Raw genomic sequence first — 27975 nt, 5'->3', positions numbered from 1 at the left:
TCCTTTTCCCCCTCCTTCCGGGCACTTTTTATTCCTGTTCTTGTTATTCCTGTCACTGAGGGAGGCCCTCGCGAGCCCTCCGTCCCGGTCCCGCGCCTGAGGGAAAGAGCGGCTGTCCGAGTGGGAGCCTCCCTCCCTCCCGCCTTCCCGCTGAGGAGAAATGTGGAGAAGCGCCTGAGAGACGCCGCCTGAGGGGAAACGGCGGGAGCCCCGCGGACACCGGTCAGTTCGGGGCTATTTCGGCGTCGCCCTTGCGCGTCTCCCTTCCCCTCAGCCTTTTTTAATGGGGTGGGAGGGGGGGGGCTCGCCGGTCGGCGCGTGTGCGCGCGCGAGGAGGCGAGTGACAGGAAAGCGGGGTCTGTCTGTCCCTGCCTGCCTCCCTCTGACCGGCGGCGGCGGCGGCGGCGGCGTGAGGATCGGCGCGGGTCCCTCTGAGGGGCTGGAAGGAGCAGCCTCGGGCGCCGGGCGGAGGGGCAGGTGGGTGGGGCCTGAGCGCCACTAAAGCGGGCTGTTCCTCTGTGCCCTCGCCCGGCCCGGGCGGCGGGGCGCTGCCGGCGGCGGCCGCCTTCCATCCTGGGGCTCCTTCGCCGCCTCCCTCCCTCCCTCCCCCCGCCGCCTCACTCTCTCTCCCTCCCTTCCCGGCTACTGTACACAGTCGCGCGCGCCTCTCTCTCTCTCTGCCATGTTAGCCGCTCTCTCTCTTTCTGTCTCCTCCACAGATCTCGCGAGAGCGGCTGGCTGCTGCTGCTGCTGCTGGTGGCGGCGGCTGCGGCGGCGGAGGGGGTTGGCTCGGCGGCGGCGGCGGCAGCAGGAGCAGTAGCGGCGGCGGGAGGCGGAGGAGGCGGCGGCGGCGGAGGCGGCGGCGGGGGGCGCAGGCGGGCTTCGGGAGGCCCGGCGGCAGCATCATGGCGGACAGAGATAGCGGCAGCGAGCAGGGTGGCGGCGGCGGCGGGGCTCCGGGCCCGGGCGGCGGCGGCGGTGGCGGTGGCAGCGGGCCCGGCGGCGGCGGCGGCGGCGTGGGCCTTCAGCACGAGACGCAGGAGCTGGCCTCCAAGCGGGTGGACATCCAGAACAAGCGCTTCTACCTGGACGTGAAGCAGAACGCGAAGGGCCGCTTCCTGAAGATCGCGGAGGTGGGCGCCGGGGGCAGCAAGAGCCGCCTGACGCTCTCCATGTCGGTGGCGGTGGAGTTCCGCGACTACCTGGGCGACTTCATCGAGCACTACGCGCAGCTGGGCCCCAGCCAGCCGCCGGAGCTGGCGCAGGCCGCGGACGAGCCGCGGAGGGCCCTCAAGAGCGAGTTCCTGGTGCGCGAGAACCGCAAGTACTACATGGATCTGAAGGAGAACCAGCGCGGGCGGTTCCTGCGCATCCGGCAGACGGTCAACCGCGGGCCGGGCCTGGGCTCCACGCAGGGGCAGACCATCGCGCTGCCGGCGCAGGGGCTGATCGAGTTCCGCGACGCCCTGGCCAAGCTGATCGACGACTACGGCGTGGAGGAGGAGCCGGCCGAGCTGCCCGAGGGCACCTCCTTGACGGTGGACAACAAGCGCTTCTTCTTCGACGTGGGCTCCAACAAGTACGGCGTCTTCATGCGGGTGAGCGAGGTCAAGCCCACCTACCGCAACTCCATCACCGTCCCCTACAAGGTGTGGGCCAAGTTCGGGCACACCTTCTGCAAGTACTCGGACGAGATGAAGAAGATCCAGGAGAAGCAGAGGGACAAGCGGGCGGCCGCCGCCGCCGCCACCGCCGCGGCCTCCTCGCCCTCCTCCGGGGGAGCCGAGCAGCCGCCCGAGGCCGAGGGGGGCAGCAGCAGCAGCAGCGTCGCCGCCGCCGCCGCCGCCGGCCCGCCGGGAGCCTTGCTGCAGGCCGAGGAGCCGGAGGAGGATTGATCTCCATCCCTCCTTGCCTCCTTCCTTCTCCTCCTCCCCACTGCCTTCCTCCTCCTCCTCCTCCTCCTCCCCACTTGGCTGCCTCCTCCCTGCCCTGCTGCACAGAGACACTCGTAATAATAATAATGACGACGACGACAACAACAACAAACAACAACAACATCGCCACACAGAGAGAGAGATACTGTAAGCGAGCGAGAGAGAGAGAAAACCGACATCCACACACTGAAAATAATACATGCAGTTAAATATTACCTGTTGTTCTAACTCCAAGGGGAGCACCACCGACCACCCACCCACCACCAAAACTGACAGCCGAGCAAGCAACTTCTTTCTCTCCACCCCATCGCTGGATTGTTCCTTCCACTCTTGCCCATCGTATAAAACAGTAAGCAGCTGCTAAAAACAAAAAAACAAAACAAAAAAACAAAAAAAATTACAAAAAAAGTAATAACATTATATATGATGAACTGTGTTTCCTACTTGATTAAAAATATAAAGAACTGAGTGTTTATTTCCCTAATTAACCAAGAACTTTTGTACACGTTTAAGCTATTATTATTATTATTAAAAAAAAAGTGTTTGCAAAAATGGTCAAGATTAAAATATTGCTGAATTATATTAAAAAGAGAAAATGTCCTTTTCATGTTGAGCTAACATTTGACTTTAGCACAAAAAGAGATATTTTAGAACACGTAAAATAATATTTTTAGTTTTTCTTCTCATTTTGTTACCAAATTTCAAAACCTTACATGAAGGTTATTATAGTATATTTGACACCCTATATACCTGTGATTAGAGATGTGTATATATATATGAGGGCTAGGCATGCTGTGTGTCTGAGCTTTGTCTAAATGTTATGCAGAAGTCTGTAGAGTTAAAAGGTACGTAGGTTTAATTCATGCAAGGTAAACAATAAGTGCTCTCTTTTATACAATATGCATTGCATCTGGACCTTAAACATATAAAATGGTCAGTGAAACTTCTGTGAACATGAAGAAAAATTATTAAAAAGGCATTTAAATGAAATTTGCTAACTTGTGATTTTTATGGTTTGAACCAAAGTTATTCAAATAGTTAAAAAGAGAAAGAGAGAAAGAGAGAGAGAGATGATCTCCCATATTTTTCTGCACCTATTTGGTTTACAACTAAGTAGGTATATTGTCCTTATTGTGTATATGAGATGTACTTGTATTGTTCATAATATATTTTTTTTATGATGTGTACTTAAAGTACTTCACGTGCAGCAATTTCCAGTAAACCTGTTTTTGAATAACAGGCGGTGAAGGTTTTTTGTTTCTTTTCCTGTGTGTGGCCACTAGCACTATCCCTTTAACTTGTTTAAGTCTGAATTGAAACTCCTGTTTTGTGCTAGTGCTAACTAATTTATATAGGCCTGTCATGGAAGTCAATGCAACATGATTATAGAGTAATCCTACTGAGCCATGGATTTTGAATTTCCTTTAAAAGTGAAAGCCAAGTTGGTGTGCTGTAAAAGAAATTTTAATGTAGCTGTGGTGCTAGTTATTACTGGCTACATACTTTATACATGTAGTAAGGATACCCTGCCCCTCCCCCAACTGTGCAAGCTCCCCAACCCTTCAGTTAAAAGTATGTACTTTGTGTGATTATATCAGAACTGTAGGGTATGAAAACAGTCTGTCAGAACACTAATCTGTCAAGTAGTGTTCTCCAAATTGCAATTGTTTGTAGTAATATACTTTTACAGGTTTTTTCTTTTAAAATGTTTGTGTGCTTTTAATTGACTAACTTCTTGCTGCTGTATAGTAAAATATTAATATATTTTTATCATTAAACTGCTGCATGACTATCATCATTGCAAGTGAAAAGAATATGTTATAAATGATGCCTTAAAACAGTAGGAAAAATAGTTGGAATTCTGTAGAAACAGTCAACAATATAAGAATCTGTGTGATTCTTGAGATCTGGAGTGTATTCATTTTCTTAACACCCTGACAAATTTAACAATTTAGATTTAACTGCTGTATGTTGAAGATGCTACCAGTAGGAAAGAGACTTTCTAAGCTTCTCATTGATTGTAAGAGGTTGGGCCTAGGAAAGACAAAGAGATTGTTCAAAGGAAATGTATTTTCTGTTTTCATTAAAGTATAATTCCCTTTTTGGAGATGCACTGTTAAGTGTCAATATAAAATCTGTTTCCGTTGTATCATCCATTTCCAGTTTAACAATTTTGCTACTGGTGTCCATAGAGCACCACATGTGCAATAATGTTATAGTGGTTAGAAATTTTTGTTTTGAGAATCACTGGAATTTATTACATTACTTTCTAAGGTGCACTTTTCCATATAGCAAAAATAAGCTCCCATGGTGCGTAATATGATAACTGAAATGGTTTTTGACTGCATGTAAACATTGACTGGTAAGCCGCCTTTGTTTTAATTGGAGAGTTTGAGCAGTTTAATACTGCATTTGAATGGTGAAAGAATTGCATTCTCCATGCTACAGGTAGTTAGGAAAGTTTTAAATTGCTTAGATTCTGCTATTTGGTTGTCTCGGTTCTACTATTCATTATAGTTTTAAAAGTTGCAATACTGCAGATTGGCAGATTTTTTTATTTTTTTAGCAATAACTTGTGTAGGTCGGTGTACAGCAAAGTGTCTTTATTCTCTTTGAATTAATATAAACTTTGTTAAAGAGCAAAATCCTTATTCAGTTTTTGGCTGGACATAAACAATTGTCTTCAGAAGAGCTGAAAGTGTTTTGTCTCATGATATGAAGCTATATTCCATTTTATCCCACTATTGTCTCTGATAAAGGGTTAGTTTTGCAGGTTCATAGAACAAAACAAGCACCTCTTTAATTAAGAGGCCAAAGTGGAATGCGCATACATATTACAAGCAGTGACTCTCTCAAATCACTTTTTACTCTCTGAAAACCTATTGTCTGATTCCAGCCAACATGTAGATTGGTTTAGTCATTGGAATCAATAGAATCAGCATTTTGCCTGTTTCCTTTTTCTGAGAATCAAAATGCATGAAAAGGAACTCTACTTGACCCACACATTTGAGAATCTTACCACTGATCTGAGTAGGTCAAGCTGATGTGTGGGTTATGCAGTTGTCCTGGTATGGTCTGCTAATCAGCACAGTTTCAGCAGCATTCTGCGTCCTAAGTCTCAACGTTGTGATTTACATGCACACTGTAGATATTGTGCATTGACTTGATTCATAGTCATAATATGTTATGTTGACTATAAATGACCTTGTTTTGGGTTTCACTTTTCCCAGTTGAGGTGCTCAGTTCTTTACCATGGTTGTGCAGCTCACTGTTTACAATGAGCAACAGTGAAAAGACCTTGTCTTAAGGTCAGGGGGTCAAAAAAAGAGAGAGAGGTATATTTGACCATATTTGGTGTTCCAAAAAACAGTATGCTCAAATGTGCCAAGCAATCCACCTTTGGAAAACATGCCTTATTTTCCTTAATGTTTTCAGTGTCTTGTAGGAAAGATCCAAGCTCATAATGCTACTTTATATGAAGTGCAAGAAAACTTGAAATCTACTGCAATACAAACATAGTCTGTTTTTGTTTTCCTTTCTAAGCTAAAGCGACACTGTCAAGTAACTTAACATTTAAAACATGACCTCCCTTTCAGGTGATTACAGCATGGCAAATAATGTCCTTACTTTGAGTCCACATGTTTTTTTTTTTAATTGCTCTGTCTGAGAAATTAAATAAACACATTAAAAATTAGACACTGTTGATTCATGCCTCTTTATTGTTTTATGCTGTAAAATGCAGTTTTCAGCCAGAGGGGGAGCTAAAGTAATAAAAATAAAATAATTGAATAGGGAAGAAATTATAGAATTTGACTACCAGAAGAAATGAGCAGGGAATCCAGCATTTACTAAACAAATGATTGAGGGTTGAGGTAAGAATATTTTCAAGTTCAAAGGCAAGCCTTGCATACTGGTGGTGGGAAACTTGTGAAAATGTAAACATTTAACTGAAAAATACTTGACAGTGTCACTTTTTAAAGTATTCTTGCAGGAGTTGCAGCTTGCGCTATGTAGGTCTCTTTGAGAAGTACTACAAAACAGAACCACCTTCTCAGAACTTTGTAAAATGTAATAGATCTGTTTACTGTACAAAGAACTACCATATCAAGCAGCAAAGAAAGCTTAGAAGTGCCCGTCGTAGGCCAATAACTTCTTTTGAAAACAATTACATATTTGGCTTTCAAAACAGCACTGAAACCACATCTTTGATCAGCCATGTCCCTTTTAAGCTGTGCATTCTGTTGTATACTGTAGTTGGCTAACAAACAAATGGGATTTGTATCCACTACTATATCTATTCACTAATAGTGTACAATACACACACACACACACAGAGACTAAAAGTATATAATATATATATTCACTACTGAATGTATATATTATTATGGCTGTTAGTTTGCTATCTACATTTTGTTAAAAAGGCACTAACAAATCCTACCTATTCTGCATGGAAAAATATACACCCCGACTTCTGATAGGTTGGAAATAATAAATAATTCAAACAATGGTCAGAATACCCACAATGGGCTCGCAGTATTTTATAATTGTTTCCCATTAAAATACTATTTTTGGCAGTTTTTATTTAATTTGTAAAATAGTTTTTTACTTTGTACTGGCATACCTAAATAGGTAGATCTTTTTGAAGCCAACTGGTCAGTACATTTGTAATAATAATAAAAAGGCAATGGATCTGTTTTGCTTGTACAGTACTCACTTTTCATTTATTGCATGTACTAATGCCCAAGGTTTTATATGTGCCCTGAGAAACTGCAGCCATTGAAATGGCAGAACAGGAGATAAATGAGAAATATTAACTGTACATATTGAAATGCTTTTAATGTCCAAGTTGCTTTGTTAATATTCAGTGGCCTGTTCGTGACATCCATTCCAGACATCCAAACAGTTGTTTGAAGCATTGAGAATATGTGTCCCATGTGCTCCTAACCTATTATGTGCCAGTTTCTCCATTTCCAGGTTTCCTTCAGTTAGAGATTCTATGTAATCTTATTCAAAAGGCTAAATAATTATGTTCATAGTGCGGGTTGTATGCCTGCTTAAAAGCCTTGTTTGAAGGTTGTCATAAACCGTAGCCTGATTTAGATGCGCTAGCAAACTCTGGCTAGAAGAAACCTGGAAACAGAAAAAGGAATTGGTATGTGGTAAGATGAGGAACAGGTGAGCACATTCCTGATTCTCCAAACCTTTTCTCTATGCTGTAGAGGCCTTCCTGAATTGGGCAAGTAGCAATGAATTGGAGTCCATTTTTTATTGAATTTTATTGCTGACCATTTTTTTCTCCAAAGCTTTTTCTAGGCTGTTATTCTGTGCACACTTGCCTAGGAGTAAGGCCCGCTGAACACAGTGGGGCTTGTTTCCAAGTAAGCACACATAGGATTGCAGTGTTAAACACGGATTTGTTTATTTATTTATTTTTAATCAAGATTTAACCATCACTTAAGAATTCTTGATCAAAGACAACACTTGTCAAAGTGTTGATTTTCATGTTGTGGATTACTTAGCAACAGGCATTGTGTTCAGAGGAGCGATTCATGTCTAACCAGCTTAAAATTATGAAGGCTGAAAGTGAAAAATTCTGGCATTGATATATACAATGCGTAAAATATGCTTCATATGAGTAATAGAATGCGCTTGGCCCATGCATACCTTGATTTCAAACTTAAAACAATTTGATTGGTGAATCCAGAGGGCTATTGCTTTAGAGGTCTGCCCAGATATTGGGCAATGGGGACTTTGGCTTTTCTTCCCCGTGAACTGCAGACCCTGAGACATATTCCAAGGCACAAATTACTCTGAAACTCATGCCTGTTTCTAAAGATGCTCATCATGTAGCACAGACAGCTGCTGTTCAATAAAGTTGAGCATTCCTGTAGCCATTTAGACCTAGTTATGTGGTTTAGATCCTGATCTTTGCCATGAGCTTCATTGAAAGGACTGCAAGCTTCATCAGTCATTTTAGGTGCCTGCAACCTTGGCCTCTTAAAAAATAATTTGTCTTCTGCAAATTTTAAAGCTTGTTTTAATGTTAGCATCTCTACCTGGTCATTCCTCTAAAGCATTGAAGAGGCAGTATAAAGGTGACCTCTGAATAATTCCTTTAAAAATAGCTGCAGATGTATGGGGTTATCTTGCAAACCCTTTGAAGAGTTTTTAAAATGCCCCCCCCCCAAGAATCCAGTGTTGTTCATAAAGTTTCTAGTATTTTTCAGTATGCGCTCTTGTACAATACAAAGCTTTATCCCATTTTGCAAAGTCTAAAACTAATATTTGCTGCAAAGGGGGGGGGGGCTGATTCTTGCCCTTTAGGGCACCACATCTTTCAGTAGTGCAGTGCTAAACCATATGTAGATTACCTGACTACTGGTAACAGAATCTGTTCATTTCAGTTTTTGAAGATGAATGCATTTTGTTCTGTTTTTGACTCAATAAACTGCCCTGTTAGTTTTGCAAAACATTGAGGCTTTTTGGTGTAACTATGTTCCTTGGGTAGTATTTAGCAAAGTTTTGCCCATTGTAATTCATGAACATGTCTATGGCAGGCCCACTAATTTCAGTGGGTCTACTCTTGAGTTAAACGTAGTTGAATCTCCCCCTTTATTTTACATTGTGAAAACAAGTCCAAAGGAGTTGAAGTGTGGCTTGAGTAGTGGTCACAGAAACGTGTGTCCCTTCCCAGTTTGCTTCTTCCCAGTGTATCTTCTGTTATCAAAATGTAGGTAGGATCAAATATTTTGGTAAAGTGTACCACATATGCCATATCTCATACGGCTTTCCATTTCTCCACATGTGACAACTGTAGTGGTTAGCCTTGATGCTAATTTTAAACACAATGAATGTGGAGCTGCCCTTGACGATGGCATGGAAGCTGCAGATTGTGCAAAGTGCTGCTATTTACCCCTTGGTGAATATTTGGAAGATGGGTACATGTTATACTAGTCCTGCGACAATTGTACTGATTACGGTTGCTTCCAGACCCACAGAAAAGTGCTGGTGCTTTATTTTCCATAGGCCTTCTCATCCGGCAACCCAGGTATCTTCAGACTTCCTTGGCCTATAGAGAGACCATCACACTGTCTTTGCTCGGGAAACCAGTCTCTGCCCTGTGCAATGTCAGGCTCTTTGCTACAGTTGCCCGTGTTTGGATCTTCTAGATCAGGGGTTGTCAACCTGGTCCCTACCGCCCACTAGTGGGCATTTCAGGATTCTAGGTGGGCGGTAGGGGGTTCTACGGCACAAGCGGAATCCTCCTTCCATTGAGCACTGGTGGGCGGTAAGGAAAATTTACCATCAAGAAAGATGCATTAGTGGGCGGTAGGTATAAAAAGGTTGACTTCCCCTGCTCTAGAGGGTGTTTAGCCTTTCAGAAAAAGTTGGAACTTTGTTTCAGTTTTTATTTGGCAAAACTGACTGAGTTTCTTTGCTGACTAATTAAAAAAAACAACCAGCTGCTCTGTTTAACTTCTTTTAAAGATAAAGTTTGCTTATATATCACTTTGAATGCTAGAAAAGCAGCATATAAATGCTTTAAATAAATAGTTTTGCTGTTGAAATGTTGCTCTATTAGGTTAGTATATATTTATTTTTCATTAGAAGTTGCTGTTTAAAGTTCACTCTAGCAGCACACGTTTTTTCCATTAAGTTCCTCCCACAAAACAACCTCCTTTGAGAGGTAAACTTTATAACAATGGCATTTATAATTTTGTTTAAGTAGATGAAAAGTTGCAATTTTTCTAACAACCCAAAGGGGTTTTTGTAACAAACATCCTTAGTGGCATTTGTTTCTGAGAGCTTGTGTGTTGGTACCATATTTAACTTGAATATGAATAATTAGCTTGTTGGGGGAGGATCTAAAGTAACTGAAAGCATATATGCAAATCACTCTTTTGTCAGACTTGGAAACAGCAGAAGGAAGCATCAAGTGAAAGTATAATTTTATGTGTATCCCTGTTAACTGAACTATATAGAGTTCAGATGGATCAATGGCCTTGCTTAGACTATGGTGGGCCTTTATCAATAACTGCTATATAACTAAAACTGATTTAGTCTTATTGTAACTACTGTAATGATTTGGAACAAATGTGGTTTCAAGAAATATAGTCAACCTAACCTGGGTTGTAGATTGGGTTGTAATTTGGCTATCTTGAATTTCAGACGTTCATATTTTTAGGCTTAGGTCATGAGGATATTCATAGTTTTCATAGTTTTCATAGTTCTAGGCTCCTTAAGAAACCAATAACTCTGCCCAATTTTCACCCAAAAATCCACTTTGTGGATTTGTAAGTCAGGCAAACAAACATTGAGGTGGCTTGAGATTCTTGGAGCTTCTTGTATTTGCTGGACACTAGAGATACTGAATGCAGAGGGTATTTATACCGGTGAACTTACTCAAGGATTTGCCTTAGTTTGACAAACGTCCATTCTAAAATAGTGTGCTGAATGCAAATCAAATTGTTTCTTCCTATATACATAAAAATGTAAGGCTGCCATTGTATGGCCCTCGTTGGAGGGTTGCGGTACCACGTCACGGTCCTGGATTTGAAGGAAGTCAGGGGAGAGGAGCAAAAGGGAAGGCATATTTCACAACGCCAGTGTCCATGGCTCGGGAGTAAGAATGGAGAGACACTGACAAGGGGAAAGTATGAGTAAAGCAGGGATGGAGGAAACAGTGGCAGAAGCTTGTGTGAAGCACCTTTCATGCGATGCAATATCTGAGGGCTCTGCATCATTGGAGGGAAAACTAAGGGCAGGGGTGATACTGGCGAGGTCTGAGTACAGTGAGAAAGGACTTTGGAAAGGCTCTGTTATGATAACTTTTGGCGTTAGCGCCTGTGTTGTACCTATCTCTACTGTTTCTCCTTGTTAAACTTTTTATTTAAAACAGCAACAACCCCTCAGTCTCCCTCCTCCCTTGCTTTATTCAAACTTGTGCCTGTTCTTTGAGTACAGGGAGAAAGAAAACAATGGCTGTTTTAAAATTCTGCCTTCTCCAGTCCTCAACTGTCTCATGTGAGAGAGAGAATGGATGTGGAGCCCTCAAACATTCCATAGTACCTTCCCACCATTGTATTTCACCTCTTGGTCCACTGTGCTGGCTTCAGGATGAAGTACCAGACTCTATGTAGTACTTTAGAAGATATTTTATTAGCAAGCAGACACATATGCAGGCGACTCCTCGCTTACACAGGGGTTATGTTCTGGGCTCCTGCACAGATAAGTGAAATTGTGTAAAGCAGGGAGCACTCTCTAAACCCCCTCTCTGCCGCTCTCCAATCCATACCAAAAAGACTGTATCCAAAAATACTGACAACTAGAATTGAAGCTCTGGGGCCGGCAGGACGCTAGAGGATGGTGGGAAAACAAAGGAGGCTTTGCTCCCCCGCACCAAGCCCTGCTGCACCTCCAGTCTCTTCAGTGTGTCCTCCCTCCCCACTGACGCTCTCTTTGGGTCTCCTTGCAAGCCATGAGGACTCTCCAGCTCTCTCCCGCCATTACTGGTTCTGAATTGAATTATCTAATCATTTCCTGGCACCACACATACGTGCAGTTGAGCACAAGTAGAACAAGTGTGAGTGGGGAGTCGCCTCTATGTACAACATCCATCAGCCGAACTTAACATGCTCTAACTGAATAAGCTGACAGCCTTGCTCTTAGGATTCTATTCATCTTACAGGATCATTTATCAGCATGAGGTGTGCAGGCAAAGGAAGCTGCAGAACTGGGAGAGAGGAGGAGGCATGAAAGTGAGAAAGGTCTGTGTGCAAGAGAGAACTGAAGAAAGGATGAGGGTGAAAGTGTTGTGTATGTGCAAAGGGAGCAGGAGAGCACAACTGGAGAGGTGGCGGCATGTCGGACTAACATTGGGGGCAGGATCAATCAGTGGCGTAGCGTGGGGGTGCAGGGGGGGGCCGGCCGCACCGGGCGCAACATATGGGGGTTAGGGTTAGGGGCGCAAATCCACGGGTTAGGGGGCGCAAATCCACGGGTTAGGGGGCGCAAATCCACAGGTTAGGGGGTGCAAATTACTTGCCCCGGGTGCTGACAACCCACGCTACGCCACTGGGATCAATGTTAGGGGGAGCAGAACTGAGCTATCTGCGACACAATAGATGGAAATGGGTGTTCTTTGTGCGCAAGGGAGAGTTGAGAAAAGTAAGGAGGGTGGAAGAAAAAAGGGAGTGAAGGTAAAAATGGAATGGGGTGGAAGAAGAAAGCAGGGAGATGAAAAGGTCTGGGGAATAGGAGGGGTTGGTAGCTTCATAGTTGGGTAGAATGTGCAAAGGGTACTGCATAGTTGCCATGTGTGAGAGGAGATGGCCTTGAGGGTGGTTTGTGTGCAAGGGGGGGGGGTTACACAAAAGGAGGGGCAGTGTAGAGGTGAAGCTGAAAACAGGTGCATAGTAGGACTGCGGAACAAGAGAAGTGCTTTCAGAAATGGGCTTGGGAAGGCAAAAGTGAACTTGGTTGCATGGCGTGGGAGGGGAAAGCTTTTAGAGGTTTATGGGGGAATGGCCATGCAGAGAGAGCAGGGGCACAGACCCTAAATATTTTTGTCAGTAGGTATTAATATGTTAGTTTAGCCTAGGCTTGATAGATTTATGCAACTCTTCTTAAAATGAGTTTTGTGGTTTTGTCAGTTGCTGCTTTAGGGGCGAGCTTTCCAAGTTTACTAACTGCAAAAGTCCTACAATCTCTGGTCATAAAAGCTTCAAACTGAATTGCATAGTAACTTGTAGAATACAGTGGTACCTTGGGTTAAGTACTTAATTCGTTCCGGAGGTCCGTTCTTAACCTAAAACTGTTCTTAACCTGAAGCACCACTTTAGCTAATGGGGCCTCCTGCTGCTGCCGCGCCGCCGGAGCAAGATTTCTGTTCTTATCCTGAAGCAAAGTTCTTAACCTGAAGCACTATTTCTGGGTTAGCGGAGTCTGTAACCTGAAGCGTATATAACCCGAGGTACCACTGTAGTTGGATATTTCAGTTTGTGTGTGTTACTTAGCATATCACGTCTGTAGACTGCAAGACTCTGGGCAAAGTTTTGGTTTGCTTTTGCTGTTATACAATTTCTGATGATATTATATAGTGCTTAGATTTATGAGCTTTAGCAATACAAAGTATGAAAATTCTGTTCTTTAAAGAATTGAGAAAATTTGTATATTAGTACAAAATCAAGGAGTAGCTACCTCTTTGAGAAAAAATTAGTCAAGAATGGTGGAGTAAGAGCAGTTTTTTGCTTGGTTTTTAAATGCTTTGAGGTTCAGGAATCCCATATTTTTCTGACCATTTCTATGCCCACCTAAAAACATGGTTTAAATTTCCCTCCTTTTGGAATCTTAGATTATGTAAAAAATTTCAAGAATATTGCAGCAGGTTCCTCTTCTGTGGTTTGGTGAATTACAAGGTTCCAAAACATATATTTCTTAAATGTCAAGTTTTGAATGAAACAATTATTCATAGGTGTGTTTCACTGATAATATAATTTTTATAGTCTCATCCTAACTATGTTTTTTGGAAGTAAGCCCCACCCCACTGAGCTTTATGAAAATAACTTCCTATTTTTCCTAGTAATGGTGCTAAGAAGCAGTGAAATTTTTGAATACTAGACCCCAGGTATTTAAGAGGAGGAAGTTATTGTGCCAATTCAAAAGTCCAATTGTGCATGGAAGTTTAGATGAACAGCAAGAATGCAGCCCCCCCCTCCTGTTTATGCACATTCAGTATGTGTGTGGCTGCGCATACGTGCATTGTGCCAAATGGCAAAAAATGCTCCTAAAAGAGTCCAGAAAGGTCAGAAAGGTGTGAAAACTGTACCTATCAATCCCACAAACCCTTGCACCGACTGTTGAGACCTGTGCAGAGTTGGAGTTTGAGCAAGGAGGTTTGGAGGGAGCAGTTGTGGTGGAGTTTGACGGAATTTAACGTCTGGTAAGTGCTGCTGGTTTTTTAAGGTGTTTTCAAGGATTTTCAGAGGTTCAGAGGTTTCTTCAGGCTTTGCCAATGGTGTTTCAAATATACACAGTTTCACATATATGTGTGGTGCCTCAGAACATAACGCCCATAAATGGGGGATTGCCCATACTACTAATGTTTCTGTAAGTGTCCATCATCTTGTATCTGGAGGTATATGGAATCAGAACTTAAAAGGCAGACTTTTCCTGTCCAAGTACAGTATATTCATTACTTTAACTTGCGAGGCTGGCAAAAGAAGAGAATCTAGAAGAGAAAATGCTCAGAGAAGGGAAAATGTGCTTTAATGGGAAGCTGGTGAGCTTCCTTGAAAAGAAAAGAAAATGTTTGGGATGGCGGCTTGCATTACTTTTAAAAGCAATCAATAAGATACAGTACATGCAAATTCCACTATAAATGCTATGAAGATGCTAACAAGTAGTTCAAAGATAAGCCATTATTTCCGAGGAAATAAAACTTCACCATAGACATGGCCTTTGAAGGATGTGGGACAGAGCAGGCCTTTTTAGACATCCATGTATATAGTAGGGAAAGAAGCTGCCAGCACCTTCTTGGTCTTCCATTAGTGCTAAGATCATATGGATTCCTCTGACTTCCTTTCAGTTGGATCAATTTGGAAATGAGACTACATTCATTCTAATTTCTGGTGACAAATCAGGATGTCCATCAATTGTGTTGATATTCTTGGTTACATGGTAGGCTGTGTAGTTTCTGTTGTAGGGAAATATCAAGGCTGTTTTGACCAATTTTGTAACAGCTTGCTTTTGATTGGGGCTAATTTACTACTCATGGCATTGTGTACAAGAAACAACTGTTTAAGTCAGTATGCAAAAAAGAATGAGCATGGTGCACTTGTCAGATTACTAGTGTATATGTTTGGTGTTGTTTTCTTTTTTAACCAAGATTAGTGTCATGAAACTAACAGCTGACATTACAGAGCTAAATCACGTGGCACTCAAATCCTTGCACTGAGGCAGAATCCAGAGTACTCCAGACCCAGTTATGAACTGAGAACGGGACTGTGGAAGTGAGGATTTGTATTGTGCCCATAGATCGCTGGTGTGAGGGGATAACTTTTGTAGTTTAAGGTTAATTAACTTTCTGACACTCTGATCCCAAATGCTGGCATTGCCACGACTTGTTTTTGGCACGCAATAGAAAGAAGGCTAAGGTTTTTATATATTATAACCTTCTGCCTCTGGTGCTGCAGAAACATCTTGGCAATGTCTGTATAATACCCTGGGTTGCAGAAGTTGTGATGTAGTCCCACAGTCAGTATGGCAGAGGTAAGGTTTATGTTTTTAACATAGCAGTTTGAACCATAGTGTAGCTCACGGTGTGGGCATTTATCAGGACCAGGCAGAATAACTTTTGGTTCTCCTTTTTGGAAATGTGCCATTATCAGTCTCCTGCCAACAGCATCCAGGAGCTCTGCCTATGGGGGCAAATCTTAGGAAATGATTACTTGGTTTGGGGGCAGGGCCTGCACACAAGCTTAATGGCAGCTTCGTGCCAACTCTCCTCAAGTCATGAGACAATAAGCACTTCGGGTGATGGCTTTTGCAGTATGAAAACAAAAAGTAAAGTAAATAGAGTTTGGAGACAGATGCTTCAAACTGCTGGCTCATGCCTTAAAGAAGAAAAAGCCCAGAAGCTTAGTAACAGGCATTAGGGAAAAGTGTGTTGTGAAGCTAAGACAGAGGAGGTATCAAATTCTGTGCTTCCCTCTACTCCTTGGACAATGCTTAGGTGCATAAATACATAGATGCATAAATCCATAAATGCTTATTTGTTGAGGGTACACCTCAGAGTTCTGTTAGGTGAGCACAGAAAGTTCTTGAACCAGCCTATAACAGAAATGGAAGTCAATGAAGATGTAAAATGATGAAAGAACAGAAATTGCCTGGGTTTGAATGGTTTCAGTGGGGGGCTTCTATGAGACCTTCTGAGCTGAGCTGACCTCATGGCTGACCAAGCTGCTCAATAAGATTCTTGAGTGGGCTACCATACCAGACATGGGTAAGCAATCTAAAATTGTGGTTCTCTTGAAGCCTAGTCAGTGGCCCTTGTGGCCTTTTACCATCCCATAGCCCTGATAAACCAAGATGACAAATTGCTATCAGCAGTGATGGTCCTCAAACAGAATGTTTTCATCAGTGACTATATTTCCCCTGATGAAACTTGTTTTATCCGTGGGTAGAATATAGCAGACTCCATCAGAATGGTGCTGAATGTGGTTATACAGAATCCCAGCAGTACTGTTCTCAGTGGATATCATTAAGGTATTAGATCGTATTGAATGGACAAGGGGGTTGGGCGATAAATGTATCTGTTCAATCCAACAGCTCTATTCAGTCAGAACAGCAACAATTCGAATGAATGGGCCTGTCTTCCCTGGTGTAAATCTCCATAGGGCACTAACCAGGGGTACCCCTGTCACCCCTATTGTTTGCCTTGTTGACTGAAGTTTAGCCAAATCAGCAAAGGTGCCTGTGACAAAGGAGGTTTAGCGTTGGCGAAATTAATTGGTTACAACAATTGAAGCAAATAGTTTACATTTTTAGAGGGTCAAAGGTTGTCCCATGGGTACCCTGATTTGCTTTGTGCAGCATGGGGAACCCATTCCTGAATGTATACTAAAGGTTTGGAAGCACTGGGCCGGGTTTCTGCCCCCCACCCAGCCGTCCCCTATTATCATTTTCCTACTTCATCCTGCATTCTGGAATAGGGATAAAGATGTGCATTATAGAGGATGGGAAGTCAGGGGTCTATTTTGAGTTCAGGATATCATATAGATTTGGAGTAGAATCTCAGAAATATAATCTCTGATCTGATGCCGGCTCTTCTGTCACCAGAGAGTGCAGAATTTATTTAATAGTACATAAGGCTCTGGTGTCTGTGCTGCAAGCGGCTGCCCATATGGAAGTAGTGAAACACTGGAAGGCAGCAGCAGCAGCAGGGTTCATTGTGGCTGGACAGGATCTGGGAGATTGTTTGCGCTCTCTCTCTCTCTTTCTCCCCCCTTCCCTCCCTCCCTCCTAACTTAGATGAGTGTGCCGTAGTCCATGCAAATTAGGTTTGCTGTAGTGTTTCTCTAAGGAAGACAATTATCCATGTCTTGCCAACTACTGTCAGGGCTGTAGATCTTCAATAAAGCAATAACTTGCCAGTGAAGTTAACTCATTATTCGAGAAAAGAAGCACAGCTTGGGCCTAGCATTCTCAGAAACTCTAGGAAGTCTTGCCCTGATGAAGCCGTTGTGAGGGCGGAAGGTGAGCCTTCCCAGTGCTCAGTAGGACTCCTCCTCTTCTGGGTCTTTCCCACACTGTCTCATGTGGTTTCTGTGTGCAACCACCCTCTGCTCTGCCCATTTTGTGGAGTTCTAGGAGAGTTCTAGGAGACAAGGGAGGAGGGGAGCTGGTTGCAGCAGGAGGGGGGGGGGACTCCCTGGATTCTTCAGCAGCCTGTCTCAACTTGACCACCCTCCCCTCCGGCTTCTGCTTCAGCCTCAAAGTGCAAACTGCTCTCTGCCGTAGCCTCTTCCTGTTCACTAAAGCCTGCTGCCTCTTCTGCAGCTGATGCCTCCTTCCAGTCTGCTGCTTCTCCCTGTGAACACTCATTGTCACCCCACCACTAATTTCCTAGGCTTGGTTCTCCAGGGGGTTCTCCAACTGATGCCTCCTACCACTCCTTTGCATCCAGCCAGTCCATGGCAGCTACTAAGTGTGTTGTAAAGTCTTGTATCTTATCTGCATGGCACTTAAGCTTTTGACTTTGTAATACTGCTCTTTATGTTACAATGCTGTGTGATAGTTTGTGTGATGAAGCTTATAGTTCCCTGTTTTAGTCATGAATAGATAGTTTTCAAACATTCTTGTTATTTCAGAGACTGCCTTCCAACTTATTGTGGCCCCATACAATAGCCAGATGGGTGGGGTATAAATAATAATATTGTTATTCTTATATAGGCAGACAGTGCAGATGCTTAAGAAAGGTGTAATGTGCTGATGATGGTAACCTCTCAGCAGGATTTTGGCTAACTGGAGCTTCCAGCCCATCCTCAAGGGCAGCCTCAAATAGAGTGCATTCCAGTAATCACATCTCACGTTTACCAGCATATGGACCACCATGGCCAGATTATCCCTGTTGAGCAATGGCCATAGCTGGTATACCAGCCAAACCTGGTAGAAGATACTTTCAGCTACTGCAGCTACATGAGTCTCTAGTGGCAAAGATGAATCAACTACAAGGCTGCTCCTTCAAAAAGTTTGTGACCCTATCCTGAACAGGCAAATAGGCAATTTCCTGGATCCAGGAGCAACTCACACACAATTCCTCCATCTTGCCAGGATTTAATCTCACTCTTTTGACCCTCTCCCAGCCTACCACTTCATCCAGATACTGGCTCAGGAATTGCATGCCCACTCCTGATTCAGATACTATAGAGTACTAGAACTGAGTGTTTCCAGCATACTGAAAGATTTGATGCTCTAAATCTCCTAATGACCATGCCACGAGGCTTCATATAGATGTTATATATGGGGACTAACAACTAGTCACCCAGTGCTGCTCTTCAGAACTGGTCCTGCGAATAGGAGTGGAACCACTGAAAAAAAGTGCCTCTGATCCAGGCAGATACCATGGTTGATAATATGAAAAGCTGCTAGGAGATCAAGTGTAGCAGAGTCACACTCCCCCAGACCATTTCTCAATTAATGGGATCCAGCTGGGTGACCAGGACTGATTTGATGCCAAAGCTAGGTTGGAACCAGATTGGCAAGGGTCAAGATAATAAGTTGCCTCCAAGAGTACCTGTTGCTGATCCACCACTACCTTCTCAAGCAATTTCCACAGGGCGGGGTTATTTGTGATCAGACAAGTCATGTACTATTGGATCCAGGGTTGAGTGGATCTGCTTTTTTGAAGTGGCCACGCTACTGCGTTCTTCAGGGCGGTAGGCACCAGTCCCTCATTTAACAGCACATTAGCACACCCTGAACCTATCAGATAGCTTCACTTAGGCAAGATGGGCAAGAGTTGCGAGGTTAAGTTGCTGGACACATTGTCACCAGGCTGCTGTAACAGAAACTGATCCCACGACACTTGCTCAGTTGGCGCATTACACATCCCATCAACTAAAATAAGAGAAGCCTCAAGGTTGCTACAGATGCAAGCAACTTTCTCCAAGTGCCTTAGAAATAATTCTCAGCAGGTTACAAAGGACTTTATTGCTCCATCCATAGGGGCAGATAATAGCCCCCTGGCTGCTCTGCAAAGCTCAACTGGATGACTACATGGGGATGTAGTGGAAGCAAAAGAAGCCACACAATAGGTGCAACTATGTGCTCTCACTCAAGTTTGATCAACTTCAGATCATTCATGTCTTGTGGCATTTCCTCTCTAGCCATCTTCTGGATCATTTTAATTTGTGAAGTTCCCCAGAATACCAGGGAGGCTGCTCAGAAGCGACCATGTCAATAGCTCATTCACAAATCCTCATTTCAGGGGGGTAGTAGGTCATTGACAGGATCACCAGCTCTGTCTACAGTAGTATGTCAGGTTAAGTACTTAATTCGTTCTGGAGGTCCTGTTCTTAACCTGAAACTGTTCTTAACCTGAAGCACCACTTTAGCTAATGGGGCCTCCCACTGCCGCCGTGCTGCTGCTGCACAATTTCTGTTCTCATCCTGAAGCAAAGTTCTTAACCCGAGGTAATATTTCTGGGTTAGCGGAGTCTGTAACCTGAAGCGTCTGTAACCTGAAGCATATGTAACCCGAGGTACCACTGTACAGGAAAAGTCCCCTAGAACATAACTACAACTCCCATGAGCCCCAACTAGCAGGCTGTAGTCAAGCAACATGGGGAGGCTAATCCTGCTTCATAGCATCCAGGAATTCTCAGATGCCATACATTTTCAGGAACAAACTATGTGATTAGGTCTTTTAGCCATGCAGGGAGAGATACCAAAAGTTCACCAGGAGGTGGTCTGGCCAAGGTAACGGGGTGGTTTGCAACCCCCACCCCAGTTTTCCAATCACCCCTCACATTGCCTGGAGCAATGACTAATTTGGGGTTGAGACCTGAATTTATGCACAATTGAATTAAACTACTGTTTAGGGGCTCAGATATTTTTTGGGGGGGGAGGCTAAATTTAAAAAACAATAATTAAGATTATTAGTTTTTATGGAATCATAGAATCTTAGGGTTTCACCAACATTTGAAAAAATGTCCGATGTTTTGGGATGCATGTGGCTTGTATTTTGCACGGACCTTTGAGAAGGTGCACAGCACCAGTTTTGCATTCTGTACATGAAAGTACATCTTCCCACCATCTCACTCTGTAGGAGTCGGGGCGGGTTTTCCTCTCCCTGCAGCAATCTTTTCAATTGCAGCACTTTCCTTCCTCCTGCGAGGTAAAAGTAACAACTACCATTAACTTATACGGAAGCAAGTAAAGGGACTCACACCTTCTCGCATCCCCAGTTACTGAGAATCCAGCCTCCTCCTGTGAACAGCGGTCCTATTCTGTGTTGTATTTCTTGGCCACTAGAGTGTGGTAGAATGTTGGAGACTGGCCTTCATATGGTTCGGGAGGTTCTTTAACAAACTATTTATGGGCTAGAAGGAGCTGTCATCTCTTAGGGAGAGCTCAGTTTTCAGGGGCACAATAGCTTCCCAGGTGAGAGACGGATGAATCCCTACAATGCTTCTAGGTAGAGGTCTTCTTGTTATTATTTGTAATAATATTTTATTGAAATAATTTCAATTATAAATAAATTAAGTGATATGGAGGGGGGAAGTGAGAAAAAAAGAACAAAGATGTGTAATATATATATATACACACACATATACACACACACACACACACACAAATTCAGTGTAATATACAGTACTCCCATACATTCTTATATGAAGTGATATAGTGTTATTATCCTAATACATATATTGCTGTTAATAGCCTACTACATTCTGTATAAACTCATTCCAAATGCTGTCATATTTATCCAAGCAAAGCCTATTTCTGTAAGCAGTTCATAAGTTGTGAGTGTTGTCATATTGTCAATCCATTGATTAAAGGGTATCGTTACTTGATTCTTCCAATTCATCTGTATCAATCTCTTGGCCACAATTAGGGTGCGTAGAGTCCATTTTTGTTGTCCCATTGTTAATTTCCACACCATAGGCTTATAGTTCAAAATAATGTTCTCTGAAAGTTTTAACCTTTTCTGCACAATCATAGTTACACACTCCAGAACTTTCTCCCAAATCTTAGTAAGTACAGAACAAAACATACAAACACTCTCCCACTGTCTTGGTAGTATTGGAAGTTCCAACACTTTATTCCAATCATTTCTTAAAGTCTGCATATTGGAACTTATTTATTGCCAATACATATTTCTAAAAAGTAATCACTGGCTTTCTAGTTTTGAATGAGCCATCCAATTGCTCCAGTATTTCAGGTAACTCGGAAGCGGAGAGGGCTACCAGCCCAAACACCCTTGTTAAGAGATGTTGTAATGGAAGATATTGCCATTGGACTGCATCTGATAGATGATATTTTTGTCTTAAAATAGCATAGGTATAAAATTAATCTTCCTCATCTATCAGTTGGTCCAAAGTCAATATAGCTGCTTCCATCCAATTTTTCCATGTTGCCATATTTTTTGCAATTTTTAGAGCAGGGTTTCCCCACAAAGTAAGTTTAGCATGTGAGAATGGATCAATATTCCACACACACACCCCCAATATATTTTATATCCTTCTAACTGACTTAGTTGTTGCTGGAGTCAGCTGATATTTCAAATATTTTGATCCTAGTATTGTCCAACCAACCAAAGGTGCTGTCTGTGTATATTCTAGGGTTGCCTATGTCAGAAAATTAAAACCAATATTTAATATTTGATGGTAAATAAGCATAATGATATAATTCCAAATTCAGAATTTATAACTGCATTCTCTGCAAGAATGTTCTCGGTGTTGTTGAGCCTCAAAGACATTTCCTAAACAGGGAGTTTTATCTTTTGAAGGTATGATCCAGATATAAAAACTGGAAGTCCTCTCTGAATATAAATAAATCTGGCAGTAATATTCATTTTGAGAACATTCACCTTTCCCCAAAGGGTAGTGTTCAGCCACTCCCACCTATCAATATCTGAAGAAACCTTTTTTATTAATTTATTTATATTAACTGTGACTAACCATTGTATATCTTTTGGTATTAACATAACTAGATATTTAATAGACTTGGAACTAATCCAGAATTGATATACCTTGAATGAATGTGCAATCAGATTTTTGACCTATTGGCATCAGTTCCAGTTTGGACCAATTAACAGAATAACTAGATATTTTACCAGAAACATCAAGATGGGAATACTAGTCTGAGGTTCTGAAATAAACAAAAGAATATCATCTGCAAATAAAACTAATTTGTATTCAACTGAATTATGAGTTGTATGTATATACATTTTATGTATATAACATGAACAGAATTAGGCTTCTTTAAAGAAAAAAATTATTTCTTTATTAAGTTTCATATTTATTTCTTGTATATTATAATAAAAGTGAATTTTCAAAATCATAACTGGACATTCTGGAATTGGGACAGAAAGAATTGTCTCTGACAGAAAGCATTATTCAGAATGGTTAAGTTCTCTTGAAGATGTCTGGAAAATTTAGGTGTGCAGAGTCCCACTGCCCACTATGAGCAGATGGCTTCTGGTTTGAGGCAATTACCGGTACTTTCCCAAAAGAATTCAGGCATGGTAACCTTCATCACAGCCTCTCATCTCTCTAGCAGTTTTAAAGAATAAGAATATGAACAATTTTTCTACTCCACATAAACCAATATTTACCAGTAATCTTATGTTTCTATTTTTGTTTTTTGGCAGACTTTTACCAGTAAATATCGGTTTATTCCTGAAACCAGAAGCCCTAAACATATCTTTGTTTATAAGGTCAGTCTTCATTTCCTGTTTCTGTCCTCCCCCACTGACTTACAAATTCTATCGCCTTCAAGGTAATGAATGACAAGCATGTCGTATTCTGTGTTCTGTTGTACTTGCAGCACTTTTCAAATAACTTTGCTAGTCTGTATGAACCTAAATCACGAGTGGGATTTTAGCTAGCGAGTCCCGTCAACAAAAGTCCACACAAGGACTTCCACTAGTGCAACAGGACTTCCCCCCTCCCCCTGCACTCCCCCAAATTTGCTCGGGGGGCAGGAGAACCCCCAGAATAGTGTGCAGAAATGCTTGCAATGGCAAAGCTATATGCTTAGCACTACATTGAATTCCTCCTTTAAACTTTTGGGAAATATTTTTTAAACGTAGAAAATTTACACTGGGATAACTTTAGTAAAGAAGCCTGGCACATATCTTACAGAAATTTAATTGTTTCCATGCAGATGCTTTAGATCTTTATAACTGAGAGCTTGCACAAGAACCAGTTTCTTCTTCAGCAAAGGATGTAGAATATGGAAGCATGTCTAGATTTTAGGAGGAAAATGTAAAAATGAAACACCAGACTGAAAACAAGTTAGAAATATGTTTTAAATTCCAGAATACAGACTTAAAGTCTCTTTTCCAAAACGAAATTCTTTTAAAAATAAAAGTAGGATTTTAAAACTAGCCAGCACTGTACAACCTTCTGCTATGACTTGAAACTACGGATCAGAGAAGCAGGCTGCTGCTCACAATAATATAATAATGCATGTAATTTAGCTTCAGTTGTATTAATGGTGCAAGTGTCCATTCTTTCTAAGGAAGTCTCTAATATATATACATACATACTTTCAGAATCACCTTGCAAAACAAGATAACCTCCACACTCGGAAGGGCTGTGAAATCACGCACCCATATCTCCATGTGCTTGCATTCTTTCCTAAATTTTGTGTGCGTGTAGAGAGAGAGCCCCGTGCATGTGGGAGCAGGAATCTTGGTCATTCTGTGTAGGATTCTATGCATTTCTGCATCATTCATACCAGGGATGGGAAGCCTGTGGTCCCCCAGATGTTGCTGATGTTGCAATTTCCACCATCCCTGACCAGTGACCATACTGGCAGGAGCTGATGGGAGCTGACTCCAACCATTTCTGGGGGCCACAGAATTATATGTTACATCCAATATGCAGAGGTCAATATGGGACCAAGGGAGGGAGGATTCTGTTGCCTCACCATGTTGTTGGCCCAGTTTTGTGAATGTGGGAGCGGCACTCTGTGGAGTTCCCTACATTTGTGATGACAGCACAAATCAAAACTCATTCATTCCCTGGGTAAAATCCTAGTGTGTTGTTGAGTCTTTACTGTCCTATCCCAATTGAAAACTCCCTTTCCTCCCCTTTTGCAGCCTCCATTTTTGTGCAATGTAATTGGCAACAACTTTAATCTGAGCAATTGACACTGGCCCTTCTTCAAAGCATTCAAAAGGTTTGAGGAGAACCCGTTACCACTGTGGAACACACAGGGGAAGTCATTTATTTAAAGTCAATGACAAATTATCTTCAGCACTTACAAATTGCAAAGCAAAAATACTATTACAGTATTAGCCTTTCCTATATAAGCAATTCCTTCGTAATTTCAAATGGGAAAGAAGATTATATTAATGGTGTATATCAGTCTTGGTTTTTTACTGTCAATATTGTAATTTTATAACACTGTCAATATCTAATTGTTTAATGTGAATGATCCATGTAAAATCATTTCAAGGTACTTCACATTTCCACTCTCTGCCATCAGTATTATTACTGTATGAGTAGTTTAAAGGAAAGAAGGTAGCTCTGTGTACAATTCTTAAACTTTTCTCTTGGGGCTAAATAATAATAATACATATTTTAAGACATGGAATTCCAAAGCCCACATTTGCTAAAGCTCAGTAGTTGTCTCATATCTTAAAAATGGAGTGGTTGTTAACAAGCCAATTTGAAATTGTATATGAAATAATGAAATAGCAAATATTTAAATATTTTTTATAATTAGAGGCCATCAGAGAAACAGTTAAAAAAAAGAAGTTCTCATGCCACACTCACACACATAGAGAGAGAAACCCCTTCTATACTTCTATGCTTCTTCCATTACTCCAGTAGCAGGTAGTTAAAATCAGCTTGCAACGTTCCTCTGGCCTTACATGTCCCTATTTTTCCTGTTTTTGGAAACCCTTGATTTATAGCAAATCTTGCACAAAAGTGGCACTTTAGCATTCTGTACACAGCTCAAGCATTTCATCTTGTTTACTGGTACATCAGAACAAGGGAGGAGGACAATAAACCCTGTGTTGTTATTATTAATAGTAGTAGTAGTAGTAAATTAAATTTCTACACCTCCCCTAATTCAAAGAGCACAGGGAGGTTTACAGTGTAAAAACAGCATTAGTTATGCCTAGGGCTGCCATACGTCCAGAACTTCCTGGACATAGCCGGTTGGTATTCAGCCCTCGCAAACAGCGTCCGGATAAAAATCGCTGAAATGTCTGGGAAAATCTGGACGTATGGCAGCCCATGTCAGTAGTGTAGATTTCATTAAAAATAGCTAAAGAACTTGTTTTATTTCACAACTTTGGGCAACCCCCCCCCCAAAAAAAAACACCTTTGCCTGAAAAAGCTCAACAACTATCCAGAATTTCACTTTTTGAAATATGACAATCCTAGTTATGTGTGAAACTGAAGGACCTTTCTTATACATTTCAGATGAATGGCAAAGAATTCAATTGACATCTCTGGAAACAGCATTAGTTCCCGGAAGCACTTTCTTCACACGATTATGTACCTGCATACATAAACCTGGAATTCCAAGATTTCATTATTACGCTGAGCATTGAAGGCAGATCCTCTAATATAGGGTGCTGTTAAATTTACACCCGAGCCCCCCTTTCCAGCCCCAAGAGCCACTCCTCCACCCAGCCTTGTATGAAGGTACATGTCATTGTGAAGAGAGGCCAGTTCAGCCATCTCTGGAATTTCAGCTGATGGGGAGAGTGCAGCCATGATCACAGTTTATGCTAACTATTCTCCATATAGTTGAGCACCTCGTACATGATTGCATGGAAGGATTTAGCAGTGCAAAGCCGTCTTTTCCTTTTTTTTCTTTTCGGAAGATGAGGACAAAACCTGTAGCGTATTTTTTCACATGTGAGTTTTCTGAAAAGACCACGAAAAAAAAAATCTCTCAAGAAAGGCTAGAATTAAATCTCTCAAGTCTCTGCATTATTATTTTTTGCTAGTTAATCTTTATTAGATGTACTCCGATCTCTGCATTATTATGATTATGATTATTATTTGGCTAGTTACTCTTTATTAGATGTACCAATATCCATTGGTGGTCATGTTTTTCTGTAACGTTTTAATTATCATACAAGCATACACTGTAAGAGTACACACTTATTAGAAGATTGGAATGTTGAACTAGGCAAAAATATTTGCTTTTATTTATGTAAATGGCTGCTATCCTGTTTTTATTATTCCTGGCTACCATCTCATAACTGTTGTATTTTGATCTAATGGGCAATGTCGGGCAATGTTCAGACATTCTGTGGTTTATGTATTTGTGTAATTGTATGTATGTAACTACTAACTCTAGATTGTAACTAAGAAATGTTCGTTTCATTTATTCAGAATAGTATATTTCCTGTCTAAAAATATTTTCAATTATATGAGAAAAGGAATTTATTTTTTTTTAAGATTTGTCCTGCAAGGTCTGGTTTCTCTGCTTTTTAAAAATACTGCCGGGGCCGCTATCTAGTTTCACTTGATAGACCAAAGTTACCATTGACACTGTCTTGCAATGCTGAACAAATTTATATCCTTTGCACTTTAAATGAATATAAGATAAGGAAAATCAAAGTGTCAATTGTATATACATTCACTGTACAGTAGAATGTATATCTTTCGTCAGTCTGACTCTGTTTATAAAGGGGGTATTTTCCTTTGTTGTTGGAAGAGGAGTACTTGAGCAATGTATTTGCTAGTCAATATAAAGTGTTTACATGTAATTACTTAATAAATTATTTGATTTAAGATGCATTATAGTGATTTTTAAGTGTCAACCATTGGGGATATCTGGCTCCTCTCTTTTAAGATCCTACTGTTTTGAAAATCTTTTGAAGCAGTCAATTTAAATGTATTCAGTTGCTCAAAACTGAGCTTTGAGGAAGACACAAAGCATACACTTCTGTGAGATTTAACAGGACTGCTGAGTATACCATTTTGTAACAGCCACAACATGCACACGTTGAATAAGGAAATATTATATAATTCAGGATTCTAAATGCAGCAGTGCCTACAAAATATATGCCATGATCTTGATGATGGCAAGGAAAACATAGGTATATAAAGGAGAATTCTTGGATGCCAAGATCCAAGTTTGGTGAGAAAACCCCAGCAGAGATTTAAAATCACAAAACATGCAGCAAAGTAAAGCATGGTAATATAGGCTGTTAGACTTTTAAAATATGCCCTTCTAAGCTGTTTCCAAAGTCCCCCTCTTTCCCTAGCAAAGAAAAAGACCACACACTTGGTAAATTAAAAGTGGTTTAGTTACAAACTCTCCAAGGGTCAGATTCATGTGCTTTTCCATACAGCATTCAGAAAAAGTTGCACGGGCAGTAATACTTGACTTAGTTACATTGGTGAAACTTCCTAAATTATTTGTATAGGAAATTATTAGCATAGGCTTGTAAAAGCCATACAGTCTGAGCTGCAGCAACCAGCTCAAAACATGTTGTGCTTGCCTGTTAGACCGAGGAGAACAAAGGCCTTTGATTACCTTTCCCCCAAGGTGAGGGGGAATGACTTAAATAAGCCTGGCAGGGCAGCATACTCTATGGCATTAACTATTTCATGCATTAATTAGACTTATGCATGTTGGTTGTATGAGACTGGTTATCCCACAAACTACTTCTCAGACAAATATAGCCATTGCATGGGCAATTAATGAAGCACCCACAGCCCTAACTTGACTTGAAGCTTCTCAAAATTGTCTCTTGGTAGTAGCTTGATGAGAATGTCAACTGCCATTTCTTTGGTTTGACAATACGCCAAGTCAACAAGTCCATCTTGTGTCACCG

At 41.7% G+C, this 27975-nt stretch overlaps 1 protein-coding gene across 3 annotated transcripts; it reads left to right on the top strand.

The window, feature by feature from the left end:
* Positions 1 to 144: 144 nt before the first annotated feature.
* PURA (purine rich element binding protein A) lies at positions 145 to 26926 on the top strand. Of its 3 annotated transcripts, XR_014513144.1 has the most exons (4): positions 145 to 222; positions 720 to 2283; positions 22810 to 22875; positions 25601 to 26926. XR_014513144.1 is itself a non-coding variant. In XM_083448801.1 (2 exons), the coding sequence occupies exon 2, from the start codon at positions 906 to 908 to the stop codon at positions 1893 to 1895; it is 990 nt and encodes a 329-aa protein (XP_083304927.1). In that variant the 5' UTR covers positions 145 to 222; positions 720 to 905; the 3' UTR covers positions 1896 to 5628. The 3 variants fall into 3 exon arrangements, 1 of the variants encoding a protein (XP_083304927.1); XR_014513143.1 differs by lacking the exon at positions 22810 to 22875; XM_083448801.1 differs by lacking the exons at positions 22810 to 22875; positions 25601 to 26926 and having other exon boundaries at positions 720 to 5628.
* The last annotated feature ends 1049 nt before the right edge of the window (positions 26927 to 27975 follow it).

Source organism: Podarcis tiliguerta (assembly GCF_965153285.1).
Source record: "Podarcis tiliguerta genome assembly, chromosome: 7".
NCBI lineage: Eukaryota > Metazoa > Chordata > Lepidosauria > Squamata > Lacertidae > Podarcis > Podarcis tiliguerta.
The sequence above is the reverse complement of the archived record's forward strand: the minus strand, read 5'-3'. Positions and strand labels throughout refer to the sequence as shown.